The 20,963-nt window shown below is 37.6% G+C and overlaps 1 protein-coding gene across 1 annotated transcript; it reads right to left on the reverse strand.

Annotated features, from left to right (window-relative positions):
- Positions 1–5,453: 5,453 nt before the first annotated feature.
- On the reverse strand, positions 5,454–16,227 carry LOC137966352 (transcriptional regulator STERILE APETALA-like). Its single transcript, XM_068812938.1, has 2 exons — positions 16,003–16,227; positions 5,454–6,630 (listed from the first exon to the last, which is right to left on the reverse strand). Exons 1-2 carry the CDS (start codon positions 16,225–16,227, stop codon positions 5,515–5,517), a joined length of 1,341 nt encoding a protein of 446 aa, XP_068669039.1. The 3' UTR covers positions 5,454–5,514.
- Between the last annotated feature and the right edge of the window lie 4,736 nt (positions 16,228–20,963).

Raw genomic sequence — 20,963 nt, forward strand, 5'->3', positions numbered from 1 at the left:
TTTTTCACATCAATTAATGTACTGCAAACACAAAATCAATCACCCAAAATGACACAACGATTTCTAGTAGTTCCAACCCTTCTTTGTATATCACTTCATTGTGTTCAAAGTATATGGGACGAAGTTTGAAATCTAGGTTCATGAGTTTTTTAATTATTAATGATTAATGATTAATGATTTCAAAGTATTAATGATTTCAAAGTATATGGGACGAAGTTTAGCAAGTAATTCTCTAAGTGCAACCAATAAATTTTAATTCTCTATTTAGTTTTTCAAAAACCTCTTTGTTTTGACCATTTGTATTGAATTTTAGAATCACAAATCATGTTTTTGATTCATTGTTGGAATGTTTGGTGAATAGTATGGAGCACAAACTCTATTAAATAGACTTTGATTAAATAGTGAAAAAAAACTAGTTGTTTGTAACCATTTATTTTTCTTAGAAAATGACCCTTCATTCTTTTGTAAAAATCAATCAAATCGAACTGTAGAAAATTTCTAAAAATAATCAAAATTATTGGTTTGAGATACTAATCACAATTGCAAGTCTCTTAAAGATTTTGGAGACCTATAGTAACTGAATCGAAGCTCTAAATATTTACCTAAAACATTTCTATAATGGGTGGTTTGAACGCATATGGTCCATTCGAGGGGTCTTCATAAAAAGGTCTTTTTTTTCTTTTCTTCAATCAATTTAAACAATTGTGTGGACAATTTTATAAAGAGCCTCTTCTCTCTTTTATCAGTCTAAACAATCTATATCCGGTCAAATAATCTTTTTGGTAGTGCTTGATTCTTTTAGTTTTTTTAGTCTTCTTTGTGTTGGCCTTTTGAAGATCTAATCAAAGGACCTTAATGAGACCTTCCTCTCTCCTGGCCACTCAAATGGTTGGCTTCATACTATTGGAACAAATGGCCTTTGCATCTCCTACTACACAAGGAACTCTCATGGTCATTCAAACATTGGGCTATATGGTTTCTTCTCAAAAGCTTTTTCTCACTTTTTCAAAACATGCTTAGTTATAAATCCAATCATATTAGAGCTTCTAGGAGTACTTGGTACTATGATTTTTGAAGGAACAATACCTAACATGGAGGATGCTCCTGAATCTTTTAGATTGCTTGTTCAAAAACTACAATCTTTGGCTTTAGGCTGAATCATTCCCTTGTATCTAAGAATAACTTCTAGATTGATAGTAAGGAAGCTTCATTGGAATGATTCCAAAAAATATTTCTATGATCGATCAATATAAACATCGACAACTTCAAATTGGATTGGTCTCTCCCCAACAAATAGGTACATGGGCCACCAAAATCCTACTTCGTACAAAAAAAAAAACCTTTTTTTTTATCTGACTCACTTGATACTTCTACGGGGATTCGACTCCATGAGAAGCAACAAGGTGTATTGTATTTGTCAATTGCCATTTAGCTAACATACTCATAGATATTGAGGTTCCACAAGTTGTGTTTCCCGATTGAATGACTGCTGCTAAGCCATTTGAATGGTGTGTTATCTAGCTTGGGCTCTTTTTCTAATTGGTCATTTGAATGCTTCTATATCAATCAAACATTGGTTTGGGGTTTTTTCTACATATTAAACTTATCCAAATTTTACAATTAGTTGTTAATTGTTTGTTATCATCAAAGTCAACTTAATGGAGATCTTATGACATATATGCTCTTCATTTTTTAAGATGATAAACTCTCAAGAGCATTTAAAATTTTTAGTGCACATGCATGATTTATATGGGTCTAACTAGAACATGAGCTAACTCTAATTATGTGTTTTTTCTATTATAAATAGAGGGCAAATGTACTAATTTACAATAAATCAATGAATCCTAAAATTTCTTTGTAATATCATATTAGTGCCTTTGAGTTAAATGTTTTCTTGTTCTTTAATCTCTCCCTCTCCTCTCTTGTTCCTTTGTTTTAGTTTTTTTTACTTTGCATCTTCGTCTATATGCTTGCAATTATTTTCTTCATTGTTGTTTTCCTCTCTTGGTCCTAATCCTTGTTCTTTTTCCTCTCTATCTTCGCCATTTTGTAGAAGCTCTTACAAACTACCACTGTTGTGGTTTAGTTTGGTATCTGATATATACCAACCTAGAGGCGCATGGAGAATTTTTAGCAACTTGTTGAAGCCAACTCTTTTTGTCAAGTAAAACTCTTTTGCATAAAGGTTTTCTACTTGGCTTGGTTAGCTCAGGAAGAAAAGAAGAAGCCAAAGTAGCTTAAGAGAGAACATCGAAGAAGAGGAACCTCAAAAATCCTCATACCAAGTACTCCAGACAAATTGTAGTGGTACTCCCATCTTCCATTGTACTTCTCACATGCCCGACTCTTCAACGGTGCTATAAATCATAATCCTACAACAACAAAGACTTATATTTTCCTCCACACCAAAGACACTAGCAAGAATTGCAATATCACCAGGTGAATAAGGATTATTTGGTCATTCTTGGCTTGCAATTCATTGGTAAGGGATTTGTTTTGCAACCTCTTCTTGGAGAAGAGTGCTTCATGTGAGCTCAATTCAAGCCATCATTTGGTGTTCTTGGATTCCTTGCATGAACAAAAGAACTGAGCCCGATTCATGTGAGTTTGGTCATGAATTAGTCATATTTCTATGCATATCCCCTTTTATATTATATCTGGTTACTCAAGGAAACCTATTGTATTTCTTAAATTAATTAGTTTTTGCTTCTTTTACTTCTGAGCAATGTCGATAGATCCACTACATGCAAAGGACAAGAATGCACCCAAATATTCCATTTGAGTCTAGTTTTTTAAAATTATTTTTCATCCAAGTGGTGATTTTTTCGAAACTAGCATTAAAATAGTGAGTAGCCACCTCATATCCTAAAATTTGGTTTTTCAACCTTTGAAATTGAAAATAATTTTCTTTATCCTTAGACCATTTTGATTGATATACAGAATTTTGTTGTTTGGTGGGGAGTGATATTTTTTTCTCTCATATGTATTTTGTCTAAATTGGGTCTTTGTTTGTTTTTATCCCTAATTGAGGGGGGAAAGTACAAAAGAAGAGCTATTAAGGAGCCTACAATGAAGAATTTCACAAGTTATACTAAAACAAAAAAATTATGTGACCAATATTGAAGAACATCCAAATAAAAGGGAAGAATAGATGATGATGAATTTGCAATTGAACACCAAGAAAATTTTCTTTGCAAACTAAATTTAGCAATTCCATCTTGAGGGGGAATGTTGAAGAGATAAGTGTTGAGTTGTCTTATATAACTCTCACAAAAATTAGTTTCAGTGAAAGAATTAATATGGTGGAGTCTAATATGAGTATCATAAAGAAAGTTTCATAGAAGACGTGTTTTAGTTAAGCTAGTTTTCTATTTATGCATTAGTTATTTAATTATTTTAGGACTTAACTTTAAAGATTCTATTTGGGTGTAATTGAGACATAGGTAGTTTAGTTTTACTCTAATTCTATGTATTTTCTCTATTATAAATAAACAACCAATATATTAGGTTCAAAGCATAGATTTTTCCACTCCATCTTCATCCTTAACATTAGCTAGTGCCTCCTTTGTCCCACAATTTCCCCTAAATTCTTAAATCAATTAATCAAATAACAAAAATGCTTGACTGCACAAAGAAAACCAAACATGTGATTAGTGGTGGTCATGAAAGGGATCACTTATCATTTAAACAATGAAGTGATTTCAATAGTGTCAACCTCAAATCGACAATTCATACAACAACACAACAAAATAGTCAGCCATCCTTATCTTAAAATTGTATCTAGTCTACTTTATGAGTCTTAAAAGTTAAGCACACACCATAAGAGTGCCTTTTCTTTGAGATGAGAGAAGACTAGTCATAGTTGTTTCTCTCTAGTCCACTTAGATGTATGGGTTCCAATTCATGTTCTTAATATTACTCATTCTCAATATTTTTTAATATTTGTAGTTCATTATACTCGAGTTACTTGGCCTTATTAATGAAAGACCGTTCTAAAGTGCTTCAAATATTTACATCCTTTAGTGTTATGTTTGAAACCCAATTCCCAAAAAAAATGAGAATTTTAGTTTTGACAATGCCAAGGAATAATTATCTACTCAATTTTAGTCTCTTTGCAAGCAAAAGGAAAAAGAATTATACACCAAACTTCTTGTGTTTATGCACATTATTGAAATGGGTTACGTAAAAAAAACATCTTTTAGAATTTGTTCAAGTATCAATAAATGTTTCATTGTTTTAGTAGCCTTATGCAATACTCACATCATGTTATCTTGTTAATTGTACGCCTTCTAGTGTTCTTGGTAATAGAACTCTTTTTTCATCCTTGTTTCCTACTTTTCAATCATTTCCCCTTCATGCTAAGGTATTTGATTGTGTTTGTTTTATTCATAATTCATCTAATATAAAAAAAATTGTTATATCAATATATGATGTTTTTATAAGTCTTTAAGTATTATGAAATGATACCATATTTTTCTTTCAATTTAAAAAAAAAATTCTAGATCTTTTACTAATTTTCCTTTTATTTACCCTTACCCGTTTATCTAATCCATAATCATAGTAAATAAAAATAAAAATGGTAATTGAAACAATATATAAAATAACTAATACTCTTTCATCCATATACCTAAGAGAGTTGAACCTTAGGACCCAACGTGCGGTTGCTATGGCGCTCAAGGGATCAAACTGACTCATAGACAAGTTCGACAAAGTGTGACAATGTCCCTACTATCTTATGGTAAATGTCTTCTCATTTCATATCATTTTAACAAGTTTTTATTTAAACAGCCTTTTCGGTGACTACCCAGGTTTCATAAAACCATATGAAATTTTGTTTGAATACCAATTTATCAATTGATGTTGTAATATATTTGACAATTTATTTTACTAAAAAATTATCTGAAAAGTATGATAGAGTATAAAATTGATTATTAATTTCCATTTATTATTAATCAGTTCTGTTTATAACAAAAAATCAAATATTCAAATAAAATTAACACCGTAATTAACTTCTAAATGCTTATCAATGTAAATAGGAAATGGCAACTAGGAGTTAGACATAGGATCAACCATCTGCATGCTACATGACCTTGCTAAAATCATATAAAACAACTTCGCCAAATAAATGACGTCCACAGAACTAATAAATGGCATTGTAGAATTTTAATTTCTCCGGGAATTGCATATTAGAGGAAAATAATCGGTAACACGGAAACTACCCACCACCCCCCCCCCCCCCCCCCCCCCCCCCGACTATCTCCGCCTGCACATGTTAGCTACAATGAAAGGCGTTTAACATCAGCTTACCTCCGCCATCGGACGCAGACCAGACGACGCTCCTCTGTACACGAAAACTGAACCAGAACGGCGGAACCCCCACTCACCTTTTGCTGCCCACGTTAGTAACTAACTCTGATAAGAAAGTAAGAAAAGGAAGAATTACTCAGCTTCGGGCTTGCAGCTTGCAGCTTGCTACTTGTCCATGGTCCCTTGGACCCACGGCTTCATCTATCACTAACCGGCCGAAAAATTCCACAGATGAATCCCTGTATCTCTAGAACAACCGGCCACATGGTCGTCGTCCGCAACGAGATCAGTGGCGTCGCCTATTCTCTCCCTGAGTCTATATAGAGGCTCTCCGTCCTCCAGGTCCCACGCTCGGATCGCCCCGCCAGCGAATACGAACGCGTAACCGCTGTTGAGGCAACCCAGGATCCGGCGGCTGCGCCGGACGGGGAACCGGGAAACCTCCTCGAAAGTGCGCACCCGACGCACGGTGGCGATGCCGCGGTTATCGATTGTCAAGAAGAGGTCGTCGCTGACGTCGACGGAGCCAACGATGATCCCTTCCTCCTCGCCGAGGAGAAGCCCGTGCTGCTGCAGGTCGAAAGCTATCACCTTCATCCCGGTGCAAGCCACCCCCGAGTCGGTCGCGCTCGACACCCTGACCCGACCCACACGCTCGGTCAACTCGGTCAGAAGATGCCAGCCCAGAACTGCTTCAGGGTCCGTCAGCGACCCGCCTACGAAAACAAGTTCCTCCGTGTGGGCGTCCCAAACGTGGAACGCCCGACCAGGGACCCCAGCGTACAAACCCACCCACCACCGGCTACAGCCGGTGAAGTCCACGAGGGTACCGTCATTCACCACGTTTCCAACATGAGCTCGGCGAGCAGCCGGACCGGGGTCATGGACCGCGGCCACGTGGATGTCACCGTCGAGGGATGCGAACACGATGCGCGGATCGTGAAGGATGATCCCAGCAACCGCACGAGAGAAGGGGCCGAACCGGTCGCGGCGGCGTGGGCGGAAGGTTCGGACATGGCGGCCGGATGGAAGGCCAAACAGGAGAACGGAGCCGTCAAGGAAACCGCCGGCGAGATAACGGTGGGAGAGAGCAAGGCAGCGGCAGGAGAACTCGTCATTATTATTGGCCGGACCCCGGGCCGGTTCGAACACGACCGGCGTATAGACTGCACGTTGGATACGAAAGTTGTAGGATGTACGGTGGCGGTGGACGTACTCCTCGCGCCATGTGGGGCGAAGCCGGCGGTCCCGGCCCCATATCCGTCGGGTCAGCTTCTCCCACAAGAGCTCAGATCTCGAAATGGCTTGCCAAGTGGAGCATACCTGCGGGCGGGAAAAACACAACATAACTTGTCGTTTGACTACAAACAACATTCGGCAGATCCAAATTGAATCGCAGCAAGAAAAATACTCCTGCTAAAGGTAGTAGCAGTACAATAATACAATATTACTCATAAATTCAAGGAAACATAAGTGCTCATTGCCTGAATCAGAAAAAGTGCCCTTATTTCTCTCCAGCTGTCTCACAAAGCAACTACTGCTTGTGACGTGCAGCACAAGTGTCACCTTGTCAAAGAGTAATGCAGTTTGGAAGGTGTTCTTTTTCTTCGTGACTGTGAGAAGAGGACTGAGAAGCAGAACGATGGCAAAGAGGAAAACAGGAAAGAATAAGAATTTGCTCATCAGGGATTCAGGTAAGAGCATCCAGACGTTCTCTAGTCACAGATTTAAAATATCCTTGTTGATTTATTTATTTTTGTTTGACTCCATTTTCGAGAAGAGGGTTATATGAAGCACGATAGAAAACAAACAGCATTCCTGTGTTTCCTACCGGCACCAGGAAGTCATTAGGAAAATTGCATGCCCAATGATGAAAACCATGGAAGAATTCACCTCCCTTACCAGCTGAAGAGAAGCACCACTCTGAACGGAGTGTCCCAGAAAAATTTTACAGAGTTATTCATTCACAAGGGAAGATGCAAAACACTGTCATCAACATGAATAACAGAAATTCACAGTATCTGCAAATAATCATACTATCTCAGAGGCACTGTTTCAAAATATTAAGTAATGAAATTAAAAAGAAAATGCACTTATAGCATGTTTATTCAGTAAGATAACCATTTGAACAAGAAGCTTTATCCATGAGGTCGTTGCTAGTACTAGGAGCATATTGGCCGTTAGGGTTTTGTGTAATCTATTATGACCAGGGTTCTCACATTGTGGCTCTGTTTGGTTAGTTAAAAGGTGAAAGAAAGAATTTCAGAATGTTTAAAATGGAAAACTAGGTTTTCTAAACCAAGACTCTCTCACTTTTCTTTTATCTCAAACCAAATGTGGCCTCTCGCATGGATAAATGTTAAAACTTCACAGGCACCACAGTATGCAAGGGAAAAGAGCTTTTGAAAAAGTAGGACAGATCGCTTCTCTGGCACCTCATTGATTTCATATTGTTATATCTTACTGATTTCATTGATTTTCAGCATTCTTTGTGGGTATAGTTAAATGAAACCATAAATGAGAATCACAGAATTGAATAAATGTTCAGATTGATTTGTTTGCATGGATTAACATTATATCATCTGTGGACTGTGCAAGAAGTTAAGATATTGATCTTATTTAAAAAGTGACCAACAGTACATTAAGAAAAATTCAAACCCTCATTCTTCAAAAAACTTACAAATGAAACAAATGACTTCGGTGGAATTCATTCTGGACTTCACACTTGTTAAGAAAAAAACAAAACTTCCGTGCAAAATATGACGGTGATGATCTGGTTGAATAATAAAATTAACATTACTTCAAGTCCTTCTAAATGTTGAAAACTTCACAGCTGAGCAGTAATGTCGTCCAGAAAAATGCCAGCAAATGAAAAAGAAATGGATAATAGAGTAAAAACTAGATTAGGAAACGGAAATAGAATCTTTGTTAACACCTGAAATAATAAAGAATTAAAAAAGTTTACATATATAAGCACATATTTGTCAAAGAAATAGATCATTAAAATTGTTTGAGAATAATAATAAAACAGTTGTCTTAATTAGACCTTTTTAAGAAAAATAAAGCTTAACGGCATTAGACAGTTGAAAAATTTTCATTTTGAACATATGATTCTGAAAACTATCAAGTACAAGATTTTGTATGAAGGATAAGTAAGGTAGCAATTAATTTCAGAACAGTTCAATACATGTCTTGCATCAAAAGAAAAATCCATCAAATGTTTCACATAATTTTCTTTTTAAGTTTCTATACAATGACAAAATTTAGGATAGGCCCCACTCGAGTTCCCGAAATGGATTTTGTAGAAAATGCTTTCCTCCAAGGAAGAGCTTTATGTACCAGTACTAACCAAACTCTGTGTTCAGATGTTTCTCACCAGGTGTCTATAGATACCCAACAAAGTTTGTTTAAACATCAAATGTTGGTTTTGAGAGATGAAGACTAGACTATCACTAAATTCAAACAAGGAAAGAAAAAAGAAACTTATTTGACCTTCTCTTGTTACAATTACTTGTGCCAAAGTCTCTGCCTTCTCTGTATAATTTCTTGAACTAAACAGTGGTTAGGTCAAATTATGTTTCTCAAGTTAGGCACCCACAGACATCATGAAGCCAAATTCTTACAATTTCTCTTATATCTTATTATGCTGTTTACCTGCGTTCTTATAAGGATGAGTGCTTACTTAATGGTGCATTCGATTGAAGAATTGCTAGCCCTTTTTTTTTTTTTTTTTTTTTTTTGGACAATGAATTTGCATCACAAAATAAATTCTTCGACATACACCATTTTAATTTATCTCTCTTTTTTAAGTTACTTCGATACTTCTTGAGCCCCTGGATAGCACATAAAGTCTCCTATTGGCTACAACAATGTCATTGAGTGTTACTTTTTTGTTATAACAAGTTCGTTGGTTTGGAGCATCCAATACTTCTCCATTCTCTATCATGTTCTACTTGGTGTTTAATATTTTCTGTAATTTGTCATGTTCCTCCACTTGCTCAGAATGCACATCATCCCACTCTTACCCGCATTGCCATCATGAGTATCAACTCAATTGTTTTTTAATGCAGGCTTCACGCTTGCAAGTTACTTTCTTTATTTATACCTCCTCATCTGGACAAATAGTTTCTCATTTAGATATTTCTTATTCCTGTTAGTTGTTCTATTCACATAAAATGAGGATGTTTTGATCATGATCTTTCATCTAATATTTGGCATAACACTCAACAACTCTTTGTCAGTCTGAACTTCATATGTCATAAATTGATTTATCAACCAAAAAAAATGCATGAACAGTCAATTCTTTATTACGCTTCTGTTTTGTCGTTATTTGACCCTGCTTGGGTCAATAATCATCACAGAGACAGAAAGGCGTTTAACCAAAAGGAGAGAGAATGAGAGAGAAGAAGGGTTAGGTAAAGTGAAGATTTAAGATACTGATGTTGATTCATTAGTTTCGCCTGTCTTTTGTCTTTCTTCAGGTTCAAACCTCTCTAAGAATTCACGGGAAATGCTCACGGGGCCATTAGCATAAGTTAATTTTCCTTGCCGCTCTACGAATTCAATAATATGGCAGTTGCAGAGGGCAATACTATGAAGGCACGAGACAAGAGCAACTTGAACAAGGGGTTATGGGAGGAAAAGCCTAGAAGTTCTTAGGTAACGAGAACAACATTAGGAGAGGAATGAAGGTCGTTTGAAAAAGGGGGAGTTAGAATCTAAACAAGCCTACAAGAATAAGCAGACATTGAGATGAAAACAGTAGAATAAGAAAGGCCTAAGCTCAAAAAAAATAAAAAACATAATAAACATAGAACTTTATTATTTAAGATGCACAAGAGTGGAAAATGTGCTACGTAATTTGATTACAGGTTTCTACCCAAAAATATATTCATTCTAGGCGTACGCTATATTATTTCAAGTGATGGAATAGAATGAAATCTTCTGCGGAGCAACAAAGTGGAAGGCTACAGACTTATCAAACATGAGAACCAGCAAAAATCAAAGGCTTCAACAGAAACCACTGAAGCAGGAGGAATTGGTATAAATCTTTCCTGTTTGACTAATTCGTGTATTTTCATTACTGTTATTTGCGGGTGCTCCATAGAAGGTTGGCTTCCTATAGCCACCAAAATATTAAATGAAAAAGAGAAAGACACCTAATCTCTATATGTCCAAAATATTGAACCAGAAAACCACCCGAACGCCAACAGTTTTACGCCCCAGCCGGACTCCTGCGAGAGCATATCTGGAAATCGTCATACGGAAGACAAGACACAGGGAAGCCGCGACGGTACCTCAAGAGATGCAGAAAAGACGACGATGGCTGTGGCGTTCAAGAAATTTCAAGACGGAAAAGGCCGAAAGTATCTATCTTGGATTTACATGAGGTTTGCTTATCTGAGTCGGTGAGAGCATTGCCTTCGTTTTTTTTATGAGAAAGAAACAATGTTTAACAGAGGTTATGTAGCTTATCAAAGCATACATTGAACATGGCAAATATTGAGCGTCGAGGTCGGTGGATCCAGTAACGAGATGAGAACTCCCTCATCCAATTAAGTGCTTACTAGAATCCAAGACACGTCTTATGTGAGAAATGGGGAAGATATGGGACCGAGGAGTAAAAAGGAAGAGGATAGAACCCACATGGGTTCGAACCCTTTTTGGGTTGATGTTGTCGATGTGAAAAGACAGTAGCCATATAATAAAGGTGGGTCCGGTTGCTTTCTGAATTTGGACTCTGGGGGACACTGGAAAGGGTAAGGGACTGCCACGCCCTGTTACGTGGAGTACCTGGAGTCCGTTTGTCCTCTAGTAACTCACATCCCATCAGAGAGAGAGAGAGAGAGAGTGAGTGTGGGAACTAAGTGGGAACCGGGACAGCACGGCGCACGAAGTCAGATGGCTCCCTGCTTCAGTCCTTATTACTTATAGAAACAACCAATGGGGTTGATAAGAAAGTACAAATACTTGTCATGTATCGTATGCAGACCTGGATGGGTCGAAGAGCTTTTAAAGAAACGAGACAAGATCTTCAAAAAGAGAGCACGCGGCTTTTAACGACTTACTAGCTTTGTATTTCTTTTTTCTGTTTCTTTTGTTGTTTTTGACAGCGAGGAAACGACAGAAGGGAAAAACCGAGGGAGGAGAAACTGTAAAGATGTTAAAAGAGTCTTGCGAAAAGGAAAGAAAACAGGAGGCGCAGATAAGAGGAGAAAGCAGTATTCCTCTTTTCATTTCCAAGAAAGGTCGGAGTGAGAAGGAGACGACAGAGAGGGTCAAGAAGTTTCCATGCAAGCATCTACTTTCGGCTTCTGCACTGCTTTTGTCTCTCGCTCCTTTGGATATGAAAAGAAATGAAGTAACCCAGGATGAGGATGAGGATGAGGAGGATGGATAAAGTGCAACTGTAAATGATCAGAAAGCACCAATAGAATGACAGCAAACCGACCGACCAGAGTGGATTGAGGCCGGGCCTCTGAAAGCTAACCTTCTGAAGTCGAGAAGCACCGGTCAAATAATGTGGTGGATGAATCGTGTCGAGTTCTTTTCCACTATATTCTTCTCGTATTTTTCGACTTTTCAGAAGAACCGTGGAAGAGTTTCTGATTCTTTATCGTGTTAAGTGGGAAGGAAAGTTGTAATTTTGTCATCGGAGGCAAGAGAAACTAAAGCCTAATACCTGAACTCTACTAAATAGGTCACGTAGGATTCCCATTCTCTTGTTCATGAACATGCTTACTAGAAACTGGTTCATTGAATGTACCGAAAGCCCCAATATTTTATGTGGAAGCAGTGTTGTCATGCTTCAATGTCTGGGGGACAACTTTTACATGGGAACTTCCTCTACTACTTTCTGCTCGAACGTTTGTCTTCCTTTCGTGCATAAGAATGTCTAAACACGTTACAAAAGCACATGAGCTGCACTACAGGAAGCTTTTTAGGCTAATGAAATGAGGTTAAAAGCAAAGAGAAAGAAAACAATGCCGTAGATACTAAAGCATCTGTAACGAGACAAATCATGGATTAAAGAAACAATGTCTGCTCTATATCTCGCTCATATTATTTCCAGTAGAAGACACTTACAGATTCTGATAATATGCTCCCTTTCAGCATTTGTCTATACGATTCCTATTATTTAAAGAAAATGGACGACAGAGAAGAATCAGATCACTAAGGAAGAAGACGCGTCTGAACTCTAACCTAGGACTGGGATTCAGATGAATGCAATTCATTCACTGCATTCGATAGATTCATTTGTACCCTTGTCGGAACTGCGCCAGGTCCCGACAAAGGATAAGTAAGCCATTTTCAGCATTTTGCAACTCACGATTCCTATTATTTTTCTGTTCATTGGATAAATTTGCAGTACAGCTAAGACATGTGTCCAGTGTTCTGAGTCTTAATCTAAACTAATAGTACGCTATTGTTTACTTAACTATGTTGTTCATAATTCCACCTTTCTATTGTCTTATACTGGTCCGTTGATCTAATGTTTAAGTAGCAATCAAGGAGAAATTGTTTTTCAGGTTTCTCATCATAAATAGCATTTTATGATATCCAATTCAAAGATCAAAGCAAAAAATAATTTGAAGTATGGTACTTGTATGATTCTGTTGCATTTTACACCATCAATCATGTTTTCAGTTTGCCCCAGCACTACTAGGGATGAATCTTTTTGTTACTAAAAGTCTAATTTAGTTCGTTGCAAGAAGCCTAGTAGCATCTGGATTGAAAGTTAAATGCTTCATGTTAACCATACATATAACCAAACACATACCATTTAGTCGAAACTGATTCACATGACAAATGCACCCAGACTAAGGTGAAATAAACAGAAATCTAGTGCATTCAGCATAAGAAGAAACTAAGAGAAATTTGAGATCCACAATAGCAAAATTACTTCATCTTGGGGGTCTATCAACCACAGAAAAAAATCACTTGCCAAAAAGGGAAAAACCAACTGAAAAAGGCCTTCCATATTCGCTCGCTACACATATTGCAACGGATAATGTAATTTGTAGCAAACAGACAGAAATGTAAAGTAATCTTGAGGGTTCTCGCAGCTACTAGTTAAGAGTACCTATGCACTAGATACAAGAGCAAGCACATGAAAATTTTGTGATACTGGGATACTTTTGCTTATGTTTCGGTTAAAATGTTGGTCTGCCAGCTTTAATTTCTTAAAACAGATACTAAAAAGTATGATAGCTTGATCTTTAAATCCAAGAAAATCATCTGCAGCAAGGATTTCTCGTAGAGACTGATAGCAATTGATATCATTGAGAAGTTAACCAGACAGAGAAACCTGATAAATATTTACTACCAAAATAAGCAACCGTGCAAACATTTCGTGAGACGGTAATGCATACTTAAAACGGTCAAAGATAGTGAAAACACATGAAAAGAAGTAGACTCCTTTCACCAACTGGAGAAACTCAGGTTGAGAAAGCAACTTTTCTGCTGCGACAACCCAGGGTTCGTCTCTCTCGTTAAAGTTGTAGTAGCAGCCTGGTGTGAAGTAGGAACCTTCACTTACTCAACAAACACAAGAACGAGAATAAAAGTTCTGCAGTTAAAAAGGTTTGAAGAAATGGCTTGACCCAAAACAGATTCTTGAAAGCATGCTAGGGTAGTTATTACAAAGCAAACCCCGGTAAGCGAGAAAAAACAAAGAGAATCAAATGCTTTGAAACTTTCTCCGTAGAAAACAGATTGGCTCGCCCAACAAAATCCAACAGTCTGCTTTTAAAACCTAGAGTACGTATAATCAGAAGGAAATCCAGTAAAAGCCAGTTCTCCAAGACTACTGACGTACACAGTTTTGTAATACAAACAAAACCATAAAAATTTGTGTCGTTCTCATCGCCAAAGGCGTGAAGGAGGAACAGAAGAAAATGAAACAGCAATAAGTGAGGTAACCCACTTAAATAGAGTTGCTAATGTATGCGGGTAGCGAGTCCTCTGATTGACAGAGGTAAGGAAAAGGACATGCGAGGAAATTCAACTCAAAAGTACGAAGGGTTATGGGGCTCTTTTGTACGTTTTAATGTAAGAGAGCAGCAGCAGAGATACCTGGAAAAAAGGGGCTTACGCTTAAACAGTACAGAGTCAAAGCCGCATCAAAGACTCGAGGAGGCAAAAAAGCGATGAGAAAGAGTAAACACCATCACATGTCTCACAAGCGCTCAGGAGGGAAAACCCTCAAAAGCCAAGAAACAAGGAAATAAACACCAGACAATGAAAAGAACCGCTATGAGAAAATAAGAAAAAGATACACAAATTTGACTGAAACAAGCCAATGAAAGAAAAAAACGCAGTATATTCCGCACTCGCCGTTTTCGTCGTCATGTCGGCATCTGTACCGGAAACAGGCGATCTGAGACCGTCTATGGGGCAAAGAAGGAGATTCATTTCTTCATTGGAAAATTTCCTTTACAGAAAAGAGAATTTGTACAATGGGAGATTCTAAAATTACGGAAAAGGTGGGAGTGAAATCGTCCGGCTGTTGACAAGAGATCCTCCCTGGCAGAATCGAGCCAAAGAAATTTTTTGACTAAAAATTCGAATAAATACAGGATGATGCTTGCTACAGTGGAAAGGTTGAGAAGAATTTACAGGGGCTTGAGCTGAAGAAATTACGAGGAGAAATCAAGATTAAAATGCTGTATTATGACTTGATTGAATTAAACTAGAAAGACAAACTAAAACTCAAATGCCAAAGAAAATTTTTGACTAAAAATTCGAATAAATACAGGAAGATGCTTGCTACAGGTGGAAAGGTTGAGAAGAATTTACAGGGGCTTGAGCTGAAGAAATTACGAGGAGAAATCAAGATTAAAATGCTGTATTATGACTTGATTGAATTAAACTAGAAAGACAAACTAAAACTCAAATTACAACGAAACCGTTAATTTCAATGAGATCTCTCTGCTGCTTATAAATTTTTTTTTTAAAGCTCTCAGCTAAACTGCTCTTACATCTGCAATGCAATCATAAATCTCCACTAAGAACGCGGAACCTCCGTTCTTCGCGCTTAATTCTTGAAAATCAAAAACATGATGACAATTTGTTTTCCGATGCCAGAAGTAGAGTGGAAGAAGTTAGACCGTCATTCAGGTATCCGATATAATCGAATCAACTAAAAGCAAGATGAGATAAATTAGGCAAACAAATACAACAGCGCTCTAGTAAGCACTCCTATGTGTGAATCAAGATATCAGTTAGAAACGCAGGAACAGCGAAGCAGACCGTTACTTTCAATTTACTCGTCAAACTTTGAGCTTGCCGATAAGAAAGTAAGGAGTGAAACGGTCATTTAGGAATCCAAAATAACCGAATAAGAGAAGATCGATCACAGAAAACAGACAATTCAAATCCTAGACTAAAATCGAAGAAGGAGAAACCAGATAGCTCTCCGTTCTCCAGTCCAAAAATTTCGAACCAGATAGACACAAAATTGCCGCGTACAAGAAACCACTATCAAAGTCCTTCCGCGATTCCTAAACACCGACTTCCACAAAAAGAAACCAGCACAACAGTCACAAAAGCATCAATAGAACAAGACCAACACACAGTGAGCAGCCAAAACAACCAATAAGATCTCAAAAATGCGCGGAACACACGCAACGAGAACAAAAACGAGAACGAATACTTAGAACGACGAAAAATGAGGGAAAAGCCAGAGAAACCGACCTGGAAGACGGAGACAAGTGCCGGTCCGGCGCGGAGGCGGCCATTCTCCGCAGCTGCATTTGTCGCGACCTGAACGGCGAGTGCTTCCACGAACGGCTCCGGCCAGTTGCCATTGCCGGGCCTCATGCGCGCGGCCGCCGGCTCTCCGACGAGTGGATACTCGCCCAGCCGTCCCACGCCGCCCTCCGCTTCTTCTTGCGAGGAGGAGGAGGACGACGACGACATGAGACTGATCGAACGCAGCGAAGACAAAACTAGTAAAGAAACGCGAGCGAGATGCAAAATCTAGGAGGCGAAGAGCTTTTATTTTTTCACTTGTTTAGTCCTCCTTTTTTATAAAATAAAATTTCCCGCGCTGCGACGACGGCGTTGCACGTTTATTCGTCACCGGGACGGGGACGGGGACGAGACGAGTTATTACCCGTCAGTTTTTTAATTTCACCGCGGTTTTTTCGGGGGATACGAGATAAAAGGAGGCCAGCCGCCTGCCGCCACCGGATGAGTCAGCCTTGACTCATTAAGTCGTAACTGCAGTAATTAGTAACTAAAAACTAAAACAAACTTCAACCAACGTTAATTACTGTGAGATCGAGATGCTAAGAGACGCATATCAGAGCCTGTGACATGATGCATCTTTTCCTTTATAGTGTTTGGCAGGATGAAACCTAAGGGTGACCTTCTCAATGTTTATATCTATGTATACATATATATCATATATTTATTTTTATTCATATTAATTTTTGTATCGATATTTATATTTATGTATACACATATATCATATATTTATATTTATATTTTTTATTTTTGTCAATTTTTATTTTTTAATTATTTATATTTTTTATTTCATTTCTATAGAAGATGGAAAGAAATTAAAATATAGAGACAATATATCAACTGTAGAGAAAGAAAGTGAAAATTCATTCTGAAGTGATCGATTTTTTATTGTTAGATAAAAATTATAAATAAATAATAAATAACTAAAATATGGTTTTAAATTTATGGGTGAATGATAACATTTTAATCTTTTCTCTATCAAGAAAATTTTCACCTTTTAAAATGGCATTTCCCCCTCCCTTTTTAATTTACCAGCATATTGATTCATTCTAGGTAGTTAACCTAACTTTGATGTGCACTTAATTCATTTTAAACACCTTCCCTACATAAAGCCGAAGGAGAATTAAATTTGAAAAACAAATCTACATCTACCTCATAATATTTTTAATTTTTTTTTTAAAAAAAAACTCTCCCTACATCATAAGATAAGGAGGATTTCTTTTTGTTGGCTAAAAAACATCACATAATATGAAGTTCATTTAGATTAATCGATTCAAATGATATCATGGAGAATTTATGGCGTTGTTATCTTGGTATCATGGAAGTGTCTCTATATTTATATTTAATATTATTACATATTTGGAGGGGAGGGGAGGGTGCATATACCCCTTAGGTTCACCTTCTAATAGATAGTATAAATCTAGTTGTGGGTGTTGATTTCCAGGACTCCGTGGATTACATCCTTAGTAAAAAAAAGAAAAAGGAAAGGAGAGATCATGTGTTAGGGACAAAACATGAGGAAAAACGAGGTTATGTGCTAAATCCAAATCCTCGTCCTTAAACTTTATTTATAAATGATAAATAGTATAATATTATAATTATACCCTTCACCCTAGTAAATGTGAAGAAGAGACGTAAAACATAAATTAATTACATCAATGACACCCTAATTACATCATATCTTCCAACACTCCCCCTCAAGCTAGGAGGTAATGGCAGTGATCCCAGCGTGAAACAAATAACATGGATGTAGTAATAATCTCTTCCATCGCAGTTTTCCAAGGATAAGTACGAAACTGGTCACAAATTCTCAAAAGGTTGAAATAAAACATAAGTCAAACCCAACCTCAAATGATTTCGAAGAAATATAGTGATAATAATCACTAAAGTGTGTAATGCCTGTTATTCACAAGACAACGATAAAAAACCCGAGGGTGCCAATAAAAAGCCTTAATGGACTTAAAAACATATATATATATATAAGAAAGATCAACCAAAGCAACACTCAAGAAAGGGTTGGCCAAAGGGATAAGTGACAGTCAAATAATGGATGGTAGCCAGATAATAAAAGGGTATGGGTAATGAGGATAAAGAAGTCAGGGTCATCATGTGCTTTATTTTCCTAAGTAATTCAAATTTTCATCATATGAATCAATGCCAACACTAGTCATCACATTATGAATCCAAGGCAAGCAATCGAGGAGTCATTCTTTAATAATAATGTCTCAATCAAAGAGACACAATAACAACAACGTTAATGAGCCAATGCCAAAATAATGAAAGTCCTTAAGAGTGTTAAAAACACATAAAATAATCTACAACGAGTCCATCATTGAATAAGGAAGTTGTGTACCAAGTGATAAGTTGAGGGTTAACCAAGGTAACAATCAAACTAAAGTCAAGGGACTGAGTCAAGAGTGAGTGAGTGAGTGAGGCCAAGTTAAAAACCAAGTTACGCTGAGTTGGTGTAGTCACAGGAGGAATCGATAGAGTACTCGAAACCCGGACTAGTATAATAGAGGCAGAGAGCAAGTGGCCAAGTCAGAGTTGACCTGATCAGGTACTGAGTAAGCCAAATTAGTACTCGTTGGATAATGAGTCAATCCGAATTAGACTAAGTCATAAGTGGATCAACATAATTTGAGAGATCAACAAAACAAGACATCCCAACAACGTCGAAGGTAAGATTTTGACAACGTTTGCAACTTCAGTGCTGCTTGGAAGATATAGAATACAGAGCAAGTTCCAGCCAGGCAGAGAGGAAGGTAAGGCAACTTTCCAAGATAGCAAAAGGCAATTAGTCAGGTCCAGCGAGATCAGCAATGTCCAAAGAGATCAATTTGTAACTAGTTAGATCCGTAAGTTTCTGAAGACAAATGAGCTACCAGTAATCCATAATGTGTTAACAAAAAAATCAGCAACACCCAAAACAAAGAAGGGAGCTAGATTTCCAGATTGAAGGCAGTAAGCCTGTTCTGGAATTTGAGTTGACAATAGTACTACCTTCGCTAGAAAAATGGCATCTCTATCAAAACTAAGAACACTGCTGCTGGAGTAATGGTGGAGCAAGCATTTAAAAGATTTTCAAATGACATTGGCTCTTCGGATAGCTTCGCCAGAGGGTCTAAACCTTCAACACTTGTTGCATCTATCTGTGACGAAACCCGAACAACCAACTGCCCTTTATCTCAAACAGTACGAGTGCAAAACCAAACTCTAAGGAGTTTGACTGGAAATTCAGCCTTTCCTACAGTAACTTGGACACTAGAAGCCAATACAAAATTATGAAAATAAGATGGCTTTGAAGAGGGATTTTTTGAGTTGGGCTGAGTTAAGACACCCAGGATCGGGACTTGACTTGGTATTGTCAAGCAATGGGTGGAGCTTTCTCTAAACCAGGCTCAACATCTTTTATATTGTTCTTTTCGCTAGGAAGATTTTCATAAGGTACTTGCAAAACTCAACGTAGGATTCTCAAAAAAACTTTAGCAAAGAGCCATGGCAGATGACAATAGTAAATGACTCGGAATGGAGATGAAGTAACTTGGATGGCTCGGGGATCAACTCGAAATGGGCAGCAGTAATAATCCGAGCAAATATCAAGATTCACGAAGAAGACTTGTCATACTGACATGGGTATTCGCCATAAACCAACAACATAACCATCAACAAATCGATCATGCACTGAGCAATAACAAATTTAGAATTCTAGAAAAGTATAACTATGAGTCAAGAAAATTAATGCTCTGATACTATGTTGATTTTCAGGACTCAGTAAATTACATCCTTGGTAAAGAAGAGAAGGAAAAAAAGAGAGAACACATGTTTTCTCCCTTAAGCTCTATTTATAAATGATAAAAAATATATTATCATAATTATACCCTTCACCCTAGTAAGAACGAAGAAGAGACATAAAACATAAAATTAATTACATCATTTACACCTTAATTAAATCATATCTTACAACAATTTGTTTCATTGATTTCTCATACAATGATATTAGAATTTACATGTTTTTGGTATTCATTTGTATAACTTGGACAACTAGGTTGGATATAATAATAACTGCAATAGAAAAAATATATAATTTTCTTGTATGTTTATGTTAATTTTGATTTCAACCAATTTATCATCTTTTAGCACTTCATATGTGAGAAAAAAAGGATATTAGACTCAACTGTTTATTCTTTGATAAACTTATTAACCAAAATGTCATTTTACTTTATTATATTTACAACACTTCATCTCATCATTAAAATTGATATACCAAGAAAACCAAGTCTCTGATGCTCACACCTCTAAGTGAAGCACAGGTGCCACTATTGCTAGAAGAAGCCAGGGTGTGTGCATATGGCAGCAAGTAGGTCCAAAGTAGCAATAGGGGGGCACAACCCGCCCTCACAGGTAAAGGGTTTTCTTCACTAGTTAGTTTAACTTGGCCCTTTTGGCAGGGTCAATACTACCTGTGCCACTACACAAACTGGGGCGGTTGCCCCCTCCCCTCTCGTTTCAACCCACCCAAATGTGCCACCCTGCTTCAGGTGGTCCGGGGCTTGGGGCCTGTTAGCCCTTCTCGCAAGCCTGGTACGGGCTGCAAGCCATGGAAGAATAGCCCAGGGCTAAAAGCCTAAAACTCCCTTTCCGTTCATTGCAGCTATTCCTATTGCCTGACATCTACAGTTTCAATCCGTCCCATCACTAGATAGGAACAGGATCCAATAACCCTTGTCAAAAAACCTGAATCAATAAACAAATGAAGCTGAACGAATGTGCTTCTTCCAGTTGATCCGATTCAAACTCATGGATTCCAAACGAGTCGTCTGAGTTTCTGACCCGTAAGAGGTGCTGGAGGCAGAGGGTCCACTTCGTTGAAATTCACCTCTAGTTTCACTGGCGACCGTTTTATT

The sequence above is a fragment of the Aristolochia californica genome, unplaced genomic scaffold (assembly GCF_029961685.1).
Source record: "Aristolochia californica isolate CCGP_79_NKW_82.1479 unplaced genomic scaffold, dmAriCali1.0.hap1 SCAF_5, whole genome shotgun sequence".
NCBI classification, from domain to species: domain Eukaryota; kingdom Viridiplantae; phylum Streptophyta; class Magnoliopsida; order Piperales; family Aristolochiaceae; genus Aristolochia; species Aristolochia californica.

What these genes read in the sequence shown, in the direction of transcription:
- LOC137966352 (XM_068812938.1), bottom strand. Translation starts at nt 16,227, where the DNA reads ATGTCGTCGTCGTCCTCCTCCTCCTCGCAAGAAGAAGCGGAGGGCGGC. An exon ending in CACTTGTCTCCGTCTTCCAG is followed by an intron (nt 6,631 to 16,002) that starts GTCGGTTTCTCT and finishes TCCCGCCCGCAG; the next exon opens with GTATGCTCCACTTGGCAAGC.